Source organism: Mchenga conophoros, linkage group LG5, assembly GCF_057382185.1.
Source record: "Mchenga conophoros isolate Kocher_MC1m ecotype Shallow Benthic linkage group LG5, M_conophoros_male_GT1.1, whole genome shotgun sequence".
Lineage (NCBI taxonomy): Eukaryota > Metazoa > Chordata > Actinopteri > Cichliformes > Cichlidae > Mchenga > Mchenga conophoros.
This window is the reverse complement of record NC_140530.1, coordinates 21383792-21402008: the sequence shown is the minus strand read 5'-3', so window position 1 is coordinate 21402008 and position 18217 is coordinate 21383792. Positions and strand designations below refer to the sequence as shown.

Here is an 18217-nt window from a genome sequence, read left to right as displayed (position 1 = left end):
GACTGATGTATCATTTTATTCGAGTAAAAATGCATTACATGTACTTTTAGCACAAAATTAATAAAACCTAACAAACAACAATATTTTTCTGCAATTTTAAACCTCATTGTTTTAACTATTTACCGATACACTGTAAATAAAACACTGATTTACAGCAGTGTTTGACAATATTGATAGGTCATTTTACTGTTTTTATTCAGGTAAAGTCTGTCAAATCTGTTGTGTAATGTATCCTGTGGCTATAGAAATGGCTTTTAACGTTTGAAAAAAGTAACACTGATAATCTCAAAGATGATCATGCGTTGCATTATATGAAATGTAGGCATCTGTATTTCTTTCACATTTTAGAAATATATCATAAACTGAAGTTTGAAATACATGTCTTTATGTGTTTGACCCTGAAATCCTTTTAAAAATCCCTAAAGTGTATAAAGGACAAGTTTTAAAGAGTTTTGGTGAACTGACAAAAAAATCTTGTTAAACGTAAAGGTTTAACAAGATTTAAACTTTGGGAAATGAGGACACACAAACAGTATATAAATGCAACTGTTTGCTTAAGTTCACAAACTGCACTGATCAGTTTATTTAAGGGTGTTTTCTCAAGAAATATAAGTACTGTTTTGACTAAAACAGTCATACTTGTTGGACATCCTTGAATCAAGTATGCTTTAATATTTTGTATTTGCAGTATGAGGCAAACGATATGAGGCCAGCAGCTAATAAGTGTTGTAAGACGATTTCTCTGTTAATGATATTTAACCAAGATTTAAAATGATTTGAATTTGTGATTGATATGCAAACGTTCTACAGCAGAGGTGGGCAAACTACGGCCTGCAGGACACATCTGGCCTTTTGGTCTTTTTAGTCTGGCCTGCCAAAGATTGCTACAGAATTGCCCAAATCAAATAATATAATAATTATGACTACATTCATTTGACTGACATTCCACCAGGTGATGCATTAGGCAGAGTTGCAATTGGAACTGATTGATCTCCAATGTGACATTGCCTTAGGAGAAGTTCAACTTTCTTAAACTGGATGAGTTTTATACTTTATTAAGACCAACAAAATCTATAAAAATCCAGAAGCTGACACGGAGGATGCTGATGTTTTTGGCGCTACGTGTGTGTGTTTGTGAACAGTCTTTTAGTGTGATGAACACCAACAAAAGAACCCCACAGGTCCCATTTGAGTGATGAACACCTCCGATCTGTTCTGAGAATTGCCACAACAAAACTAACACCAGACTTTGATGCACTGGCAAAAAAGGTTGATCAACCACACTGTTACCACTAAAAGTAAATGTAAGTATTAACACTGAAATTCCTTTGTAAACAATGAATGGCGAACCCGACCACATTGTCATACTTTCCAGCACAGTGTAGCCCCTGAGTTTGCACAATCCTTTTCTACAGTATAACTCTCTTTCAGACAAATCACCCAGCAAAGCATATTTCATTTAACTAAAATAATCTAATTAGTTTTAACTTTCTGTTTAACAACAAAGTGTAGAATAAATGCCTATTAATCTCTTAATAGTAATCTCTTAATCTCTAACCTCTTACTCTATCTATTGTCATTTATTAGATTTGGGTCAGATTAGAAACTTCACTGAAGTAACACAGTGGATTTTTTCTGTGTAATCGTTTCATTAGAATTCACATGGTTAGATGTATTATTTTGGCACCACAATCTCCAAATCCTTATTTCTTTATTTTCTTTCTTTCTTTAATAAAATTATGTAGACATGAGCCATTTTGCAATCTGGGATACTTTATTTGTTCATTTGAACAGGTGGAAGGACATTTTCCACAGTAAGAAAATGTTTTCTCTACTTTTAAACCAAATATTTTCTAGTAATTCAGCATAGTTCACACTTAAAGTTGTGCCACGAAAAAACCTGCCAGTGGCCTCTGCAGGGCAGAATCAGCAGACATAAGCCAGCAGTTCTTTGTGACAGGAGGGTCGACACTGTAGTCAGTAGCGTTGTCACTACAAAAGCAAAACAAGCTCATGTCTTGGTGGAATCTTAAACAGTTTTATGTTTTGAATGAATAAACTGTAAACATTACAAAAAATTTACCTTGTAACATCTATCTCTTGGTTTTTAATCTTTAGTTTTGTGACAGGAACTTGCTGCACCACCTCATACACTGCTGGCTTTACAGCTGGAAAAAGGGAGTAAAACAATGAAACAAGAACTGACACTGAAAACCAGATACTAAAACAGACACAGCAACAAGGTACTTTTACAGAAACCACTTATGCTCAGTGCAAACTTTGTTAATATTCTTAACATGACACTGACAAATTCATTTATTTCTTAAGCAATGAACAAAGTATGTGCATGCATGTCGTTTCACTCACCTAAAAGTCCTTCGATGTCGTTGGTTGAGGGTTGCTGTCTTAAAACAGGCCAAAGGAGTCTTTGGCCATTTTTCTCATGTTGTGAGATGACCAGGAGAATGTCATCAGATGCAATGTGAATTTCAGTGTCGCGCACAATCACTGTCACACTGGAAAAATATGGACTTTATATGAATATTTTAAAGCTCTTTGAAGATTTTAAAAACCTTCACAGATCATTTCACTAGTCTTGGCTGACTACTGTCCGACTGAGGGCTGTAATAGACATTTCACAATGTCACAACTCCATGTAATCCAACAAACTTGCTTCTACCTGGAAGGTACAACAAGGCAATGATACGGTAATAGAAACTTTTCTAAGCTTGACAAAAGCTAGTGTCATTGAAAATAAGTCAAGTCACTTTTTGTGGTTCACCATGAGTGTGCAGGGCCTTTGATTCAAGCATTGGTTGTAAAAAAAAAATTCATGAAATTAATGAAAACTTTATAAATATTACAATCCCAAAATATCAGCACACACCTTTGGATTTCCTGCTACTCGATCGAAGATTGATAATCGTCACTTATGTATCTTCACTTGGGTGTTTCTGTATAGATCTGCATACATGCATGCATCCCTGACAGTGTTTTGATGATTGTCCTACAGGCCTGTCCTCCAAGCCTCTGGGAAATCTGGATGTGCATGTGCTCTAGTGCAGCTGCCAGGCATCTCGATACCTGGTGGTGTGTCAAGTTGTATCTTCTATGTGTCAGACTGGTATTACAAGCAATCAGTAGCTGTGTCCCAATACAGGGGCTGCATCCTTCGGAGGCCGCATTTGAAGGCCGATTATGTCCCAGCCAGGTGACGAAGGCTGTCCCAATTCGAGGGCTGCTCCAAATGCGGCCCACAAATGTGTCCTCCTATTCCCCCGATTTGAAGGATGGGTCAAGTGGTCAGGCCCAGCATATCCCAGGATTCATAGCACAGCGGTGGATAGTTTTTGTTTGGTTTTTTTTGAAAAAAATGGCCAACGGCTGAAGGGGGGCAGCCGAAGAGTACATATTTAAAATTAAGTATTGAATTTTATATCACTTATTTATGTGGCGATGCAAATGTTTTAATTAGAGATGGCACGATACCACTTTTTTATGTCCGATACCGATATCATAAATTTGGATATCTGCCGATACCAATATGAATCCGATATAGTGTTTTTTAATCAACAAAACTGTTTTTTAAAATATCTTGCTGCATTTTGTATAAGTTCATACTCAAGTTTAAAACAACAACTACACTAAAGCTATTCTGTTATACCTGTATGCAAAAAAAAAAATTTCATAGTTCAGCAATACTGATCAATCTAATAAACTTAAACCTACACCATCCTCCCTATTCTGGCATTTTAAAGAGTACTTAGCGTAAATATTAAGCAACCTAACTAATAGGGTTCCAACTCCCAGCAACAACAAAAATAAATAAATAAAAAATGGGGAACCACCCCTCATGCTCCACCTCATGATGCTTAATCGACGTAATCAACCTTAATTTGATGCAGTGTGAAAAAAAATGCACAGAAATCAATTATTTTTCAAGAAATATTAAATAGATTCAACATCTTTCTTCAACAAAATTGCAGACTGCACAGGTGGTACCTTCCCAAAGGAAAATGTACTATACTAGGGTATATATATTAGACTTAATAGTTACTATATACAGTAATGGACTTCTATTCATTTTGCATCAAATTAAAACTTTGGGTGTCAGATAATTATTTATTAAAAGCTAGACATTTTAAATGAGAATAAGAAAGAAAAGTATGTCTTTGTGCCCCCTTTTCCCTGTTAATGTCCTATCGGCCCCCCTGGCTAAACTTTGCTAGATCCGCCCCTGCACAGTTACCAGCCGTCAGCTACATAGAAAAAGATCCTCGAGTAGAAAGTAATATTAAATAAATTCTAACAACAGCTTATCAAGCTTAAACGTGCTGCTGTTGTTTATCCACTGGTTTCCTCTTTCTGGTGCAAAGTGGGCCAAAAACAAACAAGAGAGACCGACTCGCGACAGAAAAGCCGATCAGCTGATCATTAAGCAGTTTCATGATTGAAGTAGCAGCAAGAAGAGGCAGTCGCTTGTTAAGCTTAACGCAGGAATGCTTTACATTCAGAGATGGACTTACACACTTTCTTTACTTCTCTCGGGGATAACTTTGTCAGAGATGAAATGCCGGGTTGCTAGCGAAGCTCCACATGCTATCCAGACCACCGACAGGTCCCGCATGCCACAGCCGCTCTATCACGTGATGCATACTGCTCCGACGTGCTAACGTTCTGAGGCGAGTTACGGCGTGTTGCAAGTTTTGTGAGGTGCTTTCGTGATATTTAATGGATCGGATTACATTTTTTATTTTTCTCCGATATCCGATCCAGTAATTTAGGTAAGTATCGGACCGATACCGATACGTAATATCGGATCGGTCCATCTCTAGTTTTAATAACAAAGAACATTAAAACATTAAAACATTACTGTTGGCCACATGGTGGCAACGTCACGTGACATTAGTGATGTTAGTGCCAACGGTTCACTTGTTAAGCTAAAAAAAAGGTGCTTTAGTCATAGGAGCCAAACATGTGGCCAATGTACCGACTGGGCCGGCAGCCTTAACATGAAATTTCCCCTTGTGGGACTAATAAAGGTATCTTATCTTATTTAGTACTCCTTATATAACAAACAGAAAATACTCATTCTCTGTTGCTGTTTTTAGTAGTGTTTGCCACCTGAGACTTTCACCTTTCTGTCTGTCCTGCACTTTTCCCTTCTCTCTCTTTTTCTTTCTCTCTGATTGTTAAATAAAAGAATAAGCATAAGTTACAAGTGTGTTTGAATCCTACAGCTTATTGCACATTTGATTTCCATGTTTGAGAACTGCAAGTCGCCAGAGTGAGGACAGACTAAGGAACCCGCTGCTGCAGATCATCTGTGAGGTTTTGCACCCCTGATGACCCACCAGGACAAACTAAGCAGAGTCTGAGGAAGAGGTAAATGGTAAATCGCCTGTATTTGTATAGTTCTTTACTTAGTCCCTAAGGACCCCAAAGAGGAGGAGGAAGAGCCAGCACCAGCTGAGAGAGAGTGTTCCCTCTTTGTGAAGGACTGCTAGAAATGTTTAAAATAACCAATTGTCTGTCCTAATTATCAGTCTTATTAGGTAATGTTAAAATGAGTTTATCATTCAACTGTTTTTAGAGTCAGAAAAAGTATTCAAGGCCTTCAAGTTAAAAACTATGAAGGCAGTAAAACATGTTTATATTAGGGAATATTTAATATATTAGTCTACATTTTCATTTTTCATTTTATCACAAACAGACAGTTATCCCAGCTCATAGATTTTCTTTTCACCCATATATGTAAGCATTCAGACAAATTTAATAATGCCAACATATTTACAAAACAATATTTATCTCTCTTATATACAATACATCTATATTTACACTATAAAAGATGTACTGTGTTTGAGATGAAGATATAAAGTGATAGGAATAAATAAATGCAACTTGAATCTTTATTAAAGCTCAGTATTTGAAACACAGTTCAAGTTCAGTGCTGTATGTTTTTAATTTAATACAATAAATTTAATATTGACCATATCATATTTACATGACCAAAATGAGATGGCACAAGTCTCATGAACAACATTAGTTGTTATTACTAATTGTTACTAATTGTTATTTATTACCTAATCTTAAAATTATTGTTTGGTATAGAAATGAAGCCCAACAATCATGTTTTTAAAGTCCTGTGGTCTCAGCCTCAGATACTTAACAAATAAAAAAAACCTCATGAAACAAGAAAAAGATGATTTTTTTTGCCTTCATTCTGTCAAACCATCCTCTATAAAACGTTTCTAGCGGCTAGAAGCATGGTTGCTGGGCAACCTGAGCAGTGCGACTAAGGCTAGACAATCCCATTTAACAGCCTCAGACTTCTGGCCTTCTCAGCCTTCGAAGGACCCAGCTTACGTAGACAGCGGAGGCTGAATCCTTCGAAAGATGCGATTCCTGAATTGGGACACAGCTAATACGTGCTTGAGACTGACTGGAACTGAACAGTGGGGACAGGATGGGACAGGTGATGGAAGGATATCATATGTTGTATGGCTAAAGAAGCTTATCCCATTTGTCTCCGCAGGCCATTTTAAGATGATGCTTCGATCAGTGGTTGTTGATCAATGGTCAGGACAATTTGCATATCAATGGCCAAGAAACTGACCTCACAGCCCATTGTTCATTCAGTGCTAGTTTCAGTCATTGTGCAAATGTACTGTTTATAAGGTTTGGGAAACTTGCAGTCAACTGAGACTGGAAAGGTCACTTGGATGAGTGACAAATTTCTGCCACTGAAAACGCTGATGATGAAAAGAATCTATTATTGCTGTATAAATTGAATTGAATTGGATGAACAGAATTAATTTTTTGGCCTTTCTGCAAGGTGTTCCTAGCTTTTCCCATCCAAAACCTTTTTTGTCCTGGTATATTTGCCTTACAATATTCCAATATTGAAGAGTTGCTGTTGCATCCAGAAATTATTTTGTTGGATTCTTTTTCTTTCCTGTTACTAAAGAGTGAGACCTCTCACCACCATGTTCTTGGTTTCTCTGGGTATCTCAGCTTGAGAGCTTGTGTGTTGGATGGTTAAAGCAAATGACATAATTTGAGCCTTTTAAAAAATATAAAGTAAATATTGTGCTACAAAGCTTATACACTGCTACTGATGTGTTTGTAGTTGTGATAGAAATTAACCTTTTATTTTAATTTTATGGCAGACATGTTTAAATTAGTGAGATTTGGCCAAATCTCACAAAATACTCCGTACAAAAAAGTGTAGAATCAAAATAATAAACGGCCCAAACTGCCCTTTTAAGGTTTCATTTCCCAGCAAATGTTTTGTCATATATATAACTGACATCAGAGATGTATATACTGATTGCCTCATGTAAATCCTGGGAAAAGAACTGAATAAGGGCACACATCTGTAAACAATACTGTGAGAACATACGTTTTGACCATTACAGTGGAGCAAAAAAGTATTTAGTCAGCCACTGATTGTGCAAGTTCCCCCACCTAAAATAATGACAGAGGTCAGTAATTTGCACCAGAGGTACACTTCAACTGTGAGAGACAGAATGTGAAAAATAAATCCATGAATCCACATGATAGGATTTGTAAAGAATTTATTCGTAAATCAGGGTGGAAAATAAGTATTTGGTCAATAACAAAAATACAACTCAATACTTTGTAACATAACCTTTGTTGGCAATAACAGAGGTCAAACGTTTACTATAGGTCTTTACCAGGTTTGCACAAACAGTAGCTGGTGTTTTGGCCCATTCCTCCATGCAGATCTTCTCGAGAGCAGTGATGTTTTGGGGCTGTCGCCGAGCAACACGGACTTTCAACTCCCGCCACAGATTTTCTATGGGGTTGAGGTCTGGAGACTGGCTAGGCCACTCCAGGACTTTCAAATGCTTCTTACGGAGCCACTCCTTTGTTGCCCGGGCGGTGTGTTTTGGATCATTGTCATGTTGGAAGACCCAGCCTCGTTCCATCTTCAAAGTTCTCACTGATGGAAGGAGGTTTTGGCTCAAAATCTCACGATACATGGCCCCATTCATTCTGTCCTTAACATGGATCAGTCGTCCTGTCCCCTTGGCAGAAAAACAGCCCCATAGCATGATGTTTCCACCCCCATGCTTCACAGTAGGTATGGTGTTCTTGGGATGCAACTCAGTATTCTTCGTCCTCCAAACACGACGAGTTGAGTTTATACCAAAAAGTTCTACTTTGGTTTCATCTGACCACATGACATTCTCCCAATCCTCTGCTGTATCATCCATGTGCTCTCTGGCAAACTTCAGACGGGCCTGGACATGCACTGGCTTCAGCAGCGGAACACGTCTGGCACTGCGGGATTTGATTCCCTGCCGTTGTAGTGTGTTACTGATGGTGACCTTTGTTACTTTGGTCCCAGCTCTCTGCAGGTCATTCACCAGGTCCCCCCGTGTGGTTCTGGGATCTTTGCTCACCGTTCTCATGATCATTTTGACCCCACGGGATGAGATCTTGCGTGGAGCCCCAGATCGTGGGAGATTATCAGTGGTCTTGTATGTCTTCCATTTTCTGATGATTGCTCCCACAGTTGATTTTTTCACACCAAGCTGCTTGCCTATTGTAGATTCACTCTTCCCAGTCTGGTGCAGGTCTACAATACTTTTCCTGGTGTCCTTCGAAAGCTCTTTGGTCTTGGCCATGGCGGAGTTTGGAGTCTGACTGTTTGAGGCTGTGGACAGGTGTCTTTTATACAGATGATGAGTCCAAACAGGTGCCATTCATACAGGTAACGAGTGGGGGACAGAAAAGCTTCTTACAGAAGACGTTACAGGTCTGTGAGAGCCAGAGATTTTCCTTGTTTGAGGTGACCAAATACTTATTTTCCACCGTAATTTACGAATAAATTCTTTACAAATCCTACCATGTGAATTCATGGATTTTTTTTTTCACATTCTGTCTCTCACAGTTGAAGTGTACCTCTGGTGCAAATTACTGACCTCTGTCATCATTTTAAGTGGGGGAACTTGCACAATCGGTGGCTGACTAAATACTTTTTTGCCCCACTGTATATTGCAAAATCACCTGCCAACTGTTGAGGGATCCTGTCCAGCAGCTTGATATGTCACCGTCTGTCCATCTCGTACAGTGACTCTCTGTGATTCAGCATCAACCTCAACATGCTGATGAGTTTTGAGGTGTATAAAAATTTTGCTGAAACCTCCAGTTGCAATTGAATCTAGCTCACCATTAACAGACAGGTCTAGAACAAAAGAGAAATGCTGCTGTTTAACCACTAGGGGAGAAATATGAAAATACTCACAAGAAAGACTACTACTGACCTCTGCTGGGGTGGTGAAATAGTTTAAGGATTATAGCTCCACTGAAGTCAAAGCAAAGTGGAACAGTCTGATTCCCAGTTGAGTTGAGCAAAAACCTGTGGAGAAGAGGAGCTGGAGGTATAGAGACAAAAAGTTAGACTGGAATCTGAAAATAAAGACCTGTGCAATCAACACCTACTCAACTCTTTTAATGCATTGGGCATTTTTGAATTTTTTTTTCAGAGTTTTGGAAAAGTAAACATAAAACACTTCTTTAATTTTACATACTTTGTCTATTTCACAATTCTGAAAATGAATCAATTTTTATATTAAAAAAAAAAAAGTTTCCCATGCAGTCATAGAATGTTAGAAAACTTGCCTTAAGTTAAGAAAGTGTCATGGTGATATAGATTTTTTTAAATTTTCACCTATAAATACAAGTTTTCCAATAAAAGTGTAAGAGACTTTATTATGCATAGCACTAAAGACCATTTTATCCAAAAATTGTTTTTCCCCTTTTCTTTTTTTTTGAGGATTTTTTTTTCCAAAGTCCCCTCTTTAAAGTCTTTGATTTTCTTAGAAAAAAAAAGTATTCCATCTATGCAATACAGTACCGTCAGTTACTTCAATTGGGACATGGGTAGCCTTTAAATAACCTGCAAATAATTTAAACAGCACTAGTTACATAGCAGAAAATTTCAGATCTCTGGTTGACATTGCATGACAATAAAAAATCTTTGACTGTCTTAGAACAAAAAAAGTATTCCATGTATGCAATACAGTACCTGCATCTTCATAGAGCACGTCATCGTAGGAGCTAAACCCATAATGTAAATCAGCAGCTGTAAAAAACATTTACACACATTACATAAAGTTAATATTGCTAGAGGCAATGCAGGGGACATAATAATAAATAAGGATAACTAATTCATTTATAATTGAGTTTAATTAATGCTTTTACTAACATCCATGCCCTGACACTAAAGTTCTTAACTAAATCTTTAAATAGCTCACTCACACACACACACACACACACACACACACACACACACACACACACACACACACACACACACACACCTTTAGTGGTGTCTCCCATGGGGATTTCTAATCCTATGCGGCAGGTGTTCCTGTACACTAACCTAGCCACTTGTACCACCCAATTTAAGCTGCCTCAGCTTGCATCTTACATCCTGCTTCTGTCTGACTCACATCTATTTGACTCAGTCTATTTCATACTCCCTTTCTTTCATTCACAGAACATCTCTGTACAGTAAGCAATCGTCTCCTCAGCTGAACTGATGAATGTTGTTGTATTGGTTTGATTTGCTCACCAGAATGAACCCGCCCACTAGAACCCCCACTAGCAGGAGTAAAGTGTGCTAAATTGGGTTGACCTCCTGGCGACTGCCATCTCCGTGATGTTTCACCTTCCTTTGGTTTATGAAGCACATCTGTGTTTTCTCCTGGAGGCTTTGTGACCACCATAGATGTGAGAGGGGTCACAAAACTGTACTTCAGTGACAGCTCCATAGCTTCCTTCTTCACTTTCTCTTTCTCAGGTCCAGATAATTGAAGCCTGTGTGACAAAGTGTAAAATGGTTTTGTATGTAACTTCACACATTACAGGTTTTAAGCTGAATCCATGTCCTAAAATATGTATCTAAGAGATTTTCTTCACTGAAAGTCAATTCAGCAAAGTTCATAAAAAAACACACAATCTATTGTTTGTTACAGGCAAAATACAGTCTTGCCAAATCATAGAGATCCATTACCAGACCATAGACAGCTTTGCTGTCTATATTGTCCAAATCCTTAGCTTCTGAGAAACATACTTGTATGATTAAGTGTAAAAACTCTGCCTTTAAAAAGATGTGAAAAACATTGTTTTTGAAATTTAAGGAGATGAGTGATGATGAACAAACATAATTGTACTAATATAATTTTATGTGGGAGATGTACATGACTATTTAATAGAAAGGTAAGAAATGGAGATGTTGATGTCAAACTATTCAACACTGAAGAGAACACAGTTTATTACTGCAGGCATATTATCTGATGTCCCTTTAACAGACTTCTACTTGGAATTTTGGGACTTAATTTCAACCTGCTGCCCTGATCTAACAAACTTAAAACATATTGTCTTACTGCAGTTCACCTGTCTTTCTGACACCTTGTATATTCAAATTTCATTCTATACATTCAAGTTTCAGTCTGTATGTTTACATTTAATTCTATATATTCAGACATCCATTCAATATATCCAGACTTTTCTTATAATGTATATATAATGTGATCCTAAACAGCATTCAATGATTATATATGCTTAAAATATCAGAAAAATAAACAAAGAAAAGTATAAAATAAATACAGTTTTATATATTTTTTTTATTTTATAGTGTTTTGAAGACACTGATGTAGAGGTAGAAATTTTAAAGACATAACAGCTGATAACACATTTCAGAGTCATACAAGGAAAGATGCTGTAAGTCAAACTCACTCTTTGTCCAGAAGCTGTTTAACTGTGAGGTACGCCCAAACCCTCTGGATACGGTCATCAGACACTGTTTGAGTGGATTCCACGGTTTCATTTGGATTAGAGAATATTATTCTTCTATTACTCTGTAATAATTTAAATGCAATGTAATGTCAGTCAACAGGGAAAACGGTTTAAGAAGAGTACTCCTGATGAGTCCTGTGGATTGATTCTTACCGAAATGGCCACAACTTGAGGGGTGAAGGTTTCAGTATTATTATCTGTGATCTGTCCGGTCACCACAATCTCAGAACCATTATAATACTGACTGAACTTAGTCTGGGTTAGATTGGTCGCACCCACATAGATCATTGTCACATCTGTCAGTAGAGGTGTGGCCACCTCTTCATAGAAACCCTGTTGACATACAGTGTGGAAGTGATACAAATCATGCTTTTTTCTTCTTTCAATTCTCAAGGGTTTCAAATCACATAAAAGAAGAGCATGCATAATTTAAATACCTTCAGCTGTAAATCAGCATCAGAGTCTTCATAAATCCGTCGTGCCACACCGTTATTTTGCAGCGACATTTTCTCAAGGAAATTGAAATTAACATCAAAACCGAAACCGAGACAGTACAGTGGGAATTTGCCTGCAATAGCCTGTCTTACATTTGACTGGATTTTCTCCAGATTTGTCACCCCTGAAAAAAGACAAGACATACCCAGTTCAGCTCAGAAACAATGTAGTCTCATAATTCATAATAAATCAGGACTTTTAACCACAATAAGCTCATAAAGATCTCGGTTTCATGAAATATTTGTGTACATTTGTTTACAGATGTGTTTTATTACAACCTGAGGTTGGGTCTCCATCTGTGAGAAGTATAAGGATAGATGCTGAACCTTCTCTGTTATGTGCATTCAGCATACGTGCTCCTTGCAGCACTGCTTCATTTATGTTTGTGGCTGAAATGCAACAACAACAAATGCATTTTCAGTACTGCTATTCTCCTCCCAACTGTTGATATTCCAAAATGTGTATTTACTGCAACTTCTCACATCCTCTGTCTTGAATATTGCGTGCAAAGTTTTTGGCACTTTCCAGGTTTTTGCTGTTGGCCTGAACGAGTTCTCGCTTCCAGTAAGAAATTCTGTCATCAAAAGTGATCAGACCAAAGTGATCATCTTCTGCCAGATCATTCAGAATGTGGATTAATGCGGTCCTAGTCTGGTTAAGAAAACATAATTCATGGCTACATATTGTTTTTCTTTTCATTAAAAATGTAAAATAATATCAGAAACTGACCCTTCAAATACTTTACCTGCTCAATTTTTCTGCCCCCCATTGAGCCACTTTGATCAATAACAAAGACGACATTTTTTGGTATCCGTGGAAGATCAGATGGTGCAAAATGATGAACAAAGTATCCGTCAGATTTCTAAGGCGGCGTTATGAAAAAAAACAAAAAACAAAACTTGATTGGTTATAGGATTATTCAAGAAGCTTTTTAGCCCAAGTCATACGGTTTGTGTTGCTAAAAGACCAGGGTTTACCTTGATGTGTCCCAGTCCATTATCCCTGTTAACGTCATAAACAATAACCAGATCTCCATTCATACCCTGATCTCCACAGCTGTCACACATTTTCTGTTGGTCGACTGTTGGATAGAAATACACCCACGCCTGGAAACAGAGTGAATCAGAGTTTAGGAACTTGGTAGAGAGAGATGTCAGTGATTTTATTTTCTGTTTTCCTTTTTGGGCTGATATTTGTATTGTTAAAAATCCTAAATGAAACATTGTCAGAATTACTAATTTGTCTCAAATTAACGCAACATGACTTTACATACAAAGAGTGTTGGAGAAGCCCAACCTTTAGAAGAAAATGGAATGAGAATGTATTCAAGGATCAAAACATTAAACCAGATGTCATTAACAGGTGGACCATGGTCCAGGTTTTGAAAAAGCATTGGATGTGAGTTTAGCCATCCCATTACTACTCAGCCAATCAACTCTGTGGATTCCAGGTGATAAACACTGGTCTCTACAGTGCCAATAGTTGAGATGTAGTAAGTTGAAAGGATAGTATAAGAAGAAAAGATACAACACATGCAGTTTTACCTGCGCTTTAGGCAATTATAAACTGCCTGAAAGAGCAGTTTGTAAGAACTGATCTTTCCACTCTCTGGATTCAAATGGTTCCTGGGACAACTTTTTCAGGTTTAAGGAAAGTAGCCTTATGTATCCTGACAATGTTTGGCTCCACACACAAAAGCAAGGCAGTTTTGTCCAAAGTGAACATAATCAAACTAATCATCAGTGTGCACCTCCACAGGTGTATGAGAATTTTAAGCAATGTTCAGTTCTATGCTGTGTGACCAATAATCATTTTGGAATTATTTTTCAAATTATTTGTCAAAAGGTTTTGCAATTGTACTGATTTCATTTGATTTGACAGTCTAAAATCGCAAACGAAATAATTTCACATTATGATAATCCGGATCTTTGCTTAAAGAAATGTTAGCTGAATACCCCTGCTTTCAACCCAATTCTTCTGTACAATGATGAGAAATGAGCTATAATTTTGGAAGAAATATCATCATTACCGTAATGGTTATTTGTGCATTTTGATCATTTTATAATCATACATTTTACACTCTGAGATTAAGCTGCGTCTTACTGCAAATTAATAATGATCTGTTAGTACCTCACACTGTCTATTAGAAAGCTGATAATTGTTTTACTGTTCTACAACAAAAAGATTTCAGTACCTGTTTATCTGCATGTGTTTTGGTGATGGCATTAGCGAGGGCGTTGGTGCTCAGGCCTCCTTTCACATCGATGAAACTGATGCCGGCTTCTTCATGAATGTACACATCCACCTGGTAATAAATACAATAAAGTAAAATAAAAGATCTCATCATGTGTGCTGTTATCTCAGCATTTTCCACTAATAGATACCAAAAAGACAGTCACCTTGAAGTCTCTGACAGGCTGCATGGGTCGAGCATGAATTTGCAGCTCGTATTTGCCATGTGTGCGTTTCATCAGTTCCTCATATGTGAGTTCAAAAGTGACCTTTTTGTGAGCAGCCACAGTTACAGAGGTCTTAAATTCCTCCAGTGTCCTCCCTACAGAACTAAAGCAGAAACAATAATCATTTTACTAAATTGTAATTATGGCTGTAGTTTGAACTTGAAAAGGGAATAAGATTAACTCAAATTATGTTTTCCTATTCACAATTAACATTATTTTAGAAAAAAAAGAAAGAAGAGAAACCAGAACAGAACAAGCTAATTTTGAATGACAGTTCCTTGATCATTAATATTAAATTGTCATGACCATTGATTAACAACCACTGATCAAAGTCCATGGATCAAAGACCACTGATCAATGGCCATGAGTACCATTCACAGAGAGTTGGGGAATGGCTGCAATTACACCATTGTAAGATGGCAAAAGATGTAACCTTAGCCCCCCAGGGAACTTGATCCTTGGGGTGGACCAATTTTTGGTGCAGCGTGCTTTGGGGTTTAAAAGCCACAAAGATGGGATGTTTAGAAAAAATGTGTTTTAACTATTCTGATACTCCTGACACACACGGGATCACCAACGGTTTTCACTTAGGCAGCAGTTGTCCTTCTCTCCTGGATCAGCTGGAGCTTTCTTTAGGCGCCTTCCCAGCTTTAGCAAATGTCCAGCTGGGATAGCCACATTTACTCAGGGCCTTCTTGATGTGATGCTCTTCTGCTTCCCTGGCTGCTGTATCTGTGGGGATAGTGTTTGCTCTGTGTTGTAGCATCCCGATAACACCCAGTTTGTGCTCCAGTGGATGATGAGAGTCAAACCTAGTGATTATAGTGTACACTGCTAAGTGCCATGAGGATTGCCATGATTTATACATCGGGGAAACTAAACAACTTCTGGCGAAGCGAATGGCACAAAGCAGAAGGTGAGGATGTAAAAATTCTGGACAAGGAGAAAAGCTGGTTTGAGTGAGGAGTCAAGGAGGCCATTCACGTGAAAAGGGAAAGACCATCTCTGAATTGAGGCGAGGGCCTAAGGGTACATCTTTCGCCATCTTACAATGCTGTGATTGCAGCCATTTCCCAACTCTCTGTGAATGGTACTCATGGGCCTTGATCAGTGGTTGTGGATCAATGGTCATGACAATTTGCATATTAATGATCAAGGAACTGACCTCACAGCCCATTGTTCATTCAGTGGGCTAGTTTTATTGTGCAAATGTACTGTTTATAAGATTGCGGATAAGTGACGAAATATTTCTCCCACTGAAAATGTTACGTCCAAATGAACAGAATCAACCTTTTGGGCGTATTTTGTGTCATGGTCCGGGTGTGTGCCACTGTGTCTCCCTCCGAGCCGGCATCTCCACCCCTGGGAGGGGCCTCAGTGTTCTGCTGATTGCTCACACCTGTGGGTAATTTAGCCGGGGACTTCTCAGCTAACCCTACCACACCAAGCTGCCAAACACTAATCTCTGCCGAAGAGCTCCAACCCAGACGCTGGACCACCTGACAGTCCCATGGGCTGTTCACCCGAACCACCTGCCTGCCTCCCTGCCTCTACGCCAGGAATTTCGGACCACACACCCGGACCACTCACCCCTGCACGTCACCACCGACCACCCGCGGCAAGTACGCAGTACGAAGGAAGATTCAGAACAAACAGCTTATCCATATTTCTCCTGAACCATACCTGAACGTCTGTACTCTATTTACAGTGACTCTGACCCTTTCCCTGGACCCAGTGTGTGACTCTCCCTCCAGCCCAATCCCTGGAACGGCTGTTTCCACTGACCAAGACCAGATTGACCCCTTTAATTCAGTTGTGGCACTTCGCACTTGTTAACCTCACTTTCCAGTTTATGAACACTTACTGAGTAAATAAACGTCGTCTCTAAAACTACTTACGTGCTGTTCGGTGTCCAGCATTTGAGTCCTTTCACTTTTGAGGCGGCCTCGGCCGTGACAATTTTGCTTCTTTTTTATCCAAAAGAGCACTCAGTGTATTTGTACAATATGTATAATTTAATCATTTAGTTAATACCTGACAAGTCCAGCACTTTCACCACGGGACACAGCTTCAGTGTACTGCTGCTGAGCTTGCTCCTTAGCTTTCACAACACCATCATAAACCTGGCCATCAATAAACCTGAAGAGGACCAAGAAAAGATCTTGTGTGAATACACACTACTGAGTATCCTGTACTTTGTTCTTTAGTGTAGAATTCTTTATTTGCAAATGTCTCTGGATGGTTACAGATCCTTTTAACTTCACACACATTCGAAATTTACTGATGAAGGCATTCTTGGGAATCCGAACATGGAATTCAATTTCCTTTGACTCGTTCATACGATTGGCCACACGGCTTGTGATGACAGTGGTGGCATAACGACTGGTCACTGTGGAGTTGAAGTGAAAGCTGTAGATGTCCCAGTCATCCTGAGCAAACACAGGGGGCACATTTCACAGAAAACCTAACTCTCTCCAGGTCTTTCCAATGTCCAAATAACATGACAGTATTACAAGTTATAAAAAAACCCACATGTATATGAATAAATCACTTAATCAAATAATCAGAAAGGCCAATTTATCCTTAACCTAGCACTGACCAACACCTTTATTAAATGCCAAGCTCTAAACATTAAAATAAATTAATAGACCACTTTTTACCCTGATCTCAGACAAAGGATAAAGTAAACATGTGCACACAGTCAGTATTTCTTCACTTCAAAGGATATTACATTATCTTCTATTCTGTTCCCTTGAAGTGCTCTTTTGGTCCTTTGGGTCTACTGAACTTACCTTGTTTGGCAGCGTGGAAGCCAAAGCAAAAAGGAGTCCTATGAGTGTGATTTTCACCACAGTTCTCCCCATGATGCCTCTAACCAAAATACCAGCAAAGCAGCTGATACGCTCTTTTAACCTTAAACAAGGACACTGTTATTATGCACAAAGTTTTTTTAAAGGGCAAACTCACTCGCTTACACAAACATCCCCTCACACAAACATTCCCCGTAAACAGTAATTTACTGCTTACCCAGCACTTTATTAGACCTTTAATGTTTACATTGAGGGTCAAACCTGTGCACTTGAGCCAAACGAGGCCAAACTTTGATCCCACAGCTGTCTTTTTCATTTGTGATAAGCAATAGCACTCTGACAAATCAAAGTGAAAGATATATAGTAACAATCTAGCTTTTCACTATTGGTGAATTTGAGTAATATTATTGTCTCAGAACAAAAAAAGTTTATTTGCAAGTATGAACAGTTTTTTTAAAACAGTATGAATGTGACAAGGACTGGAGTACGGAGCCACACAAGGGACAGAAAAAAAAATTAAGATGAACTTTTGCGAGTGCTCACAAAACTTCTGCAAGATCTCGCAAATGTTTTGGGCGCACCCTTCAGAGGCCACCGGCTCGTCGACCAGGAGGTCGAGGC

General features: G+C 38.5%; 1 protein-coding gene across 1 annotated transcript; it reads right to left on the bottom strand.

Annotated features, from left to right (window-relative positions):
• Positions 1-1737: 1737 nt before the first annotated feature.
• On the bottom strand, positions 1738-17771 carry LOC146574482 (inter-alpha-trypsin inhibitor heavy chain H3-like). The gene is made up of 20 exons (XM_085274168.1): positions 17579-17771; positions 17055-17215; positions 16821-16925; positions 14727-14889; positions 14522-14632; positions 13305-13433; positions 13073-13189; positions 12810-12978; positions 12606-12716; positions 12270-12451; positions 11986-12165; positions 11773-11894; positions 10607-10851; positions 10058-10114; positions 9887-9928; positions 9294-9404; positions 9037-9214; positions 2368-2516; positions 2084-2168; positions 1738-1992 (listed from the first exon to the last, which is right to left on the bottom strand). The coding sequence occupies exons 1-20, from the start codon at positions 17648-17650 to the stop codon at positions 1878-1880; spliced, it is 2604 nt and encodes an 867-aa protein (XP_085130294.1). The 5' UTR covers positions 17651-17771; the 3' UTR covers positions 1738-1877.
• Between the last annotated feature and the right edge of the window lie 446 nt (positions 17772-18217).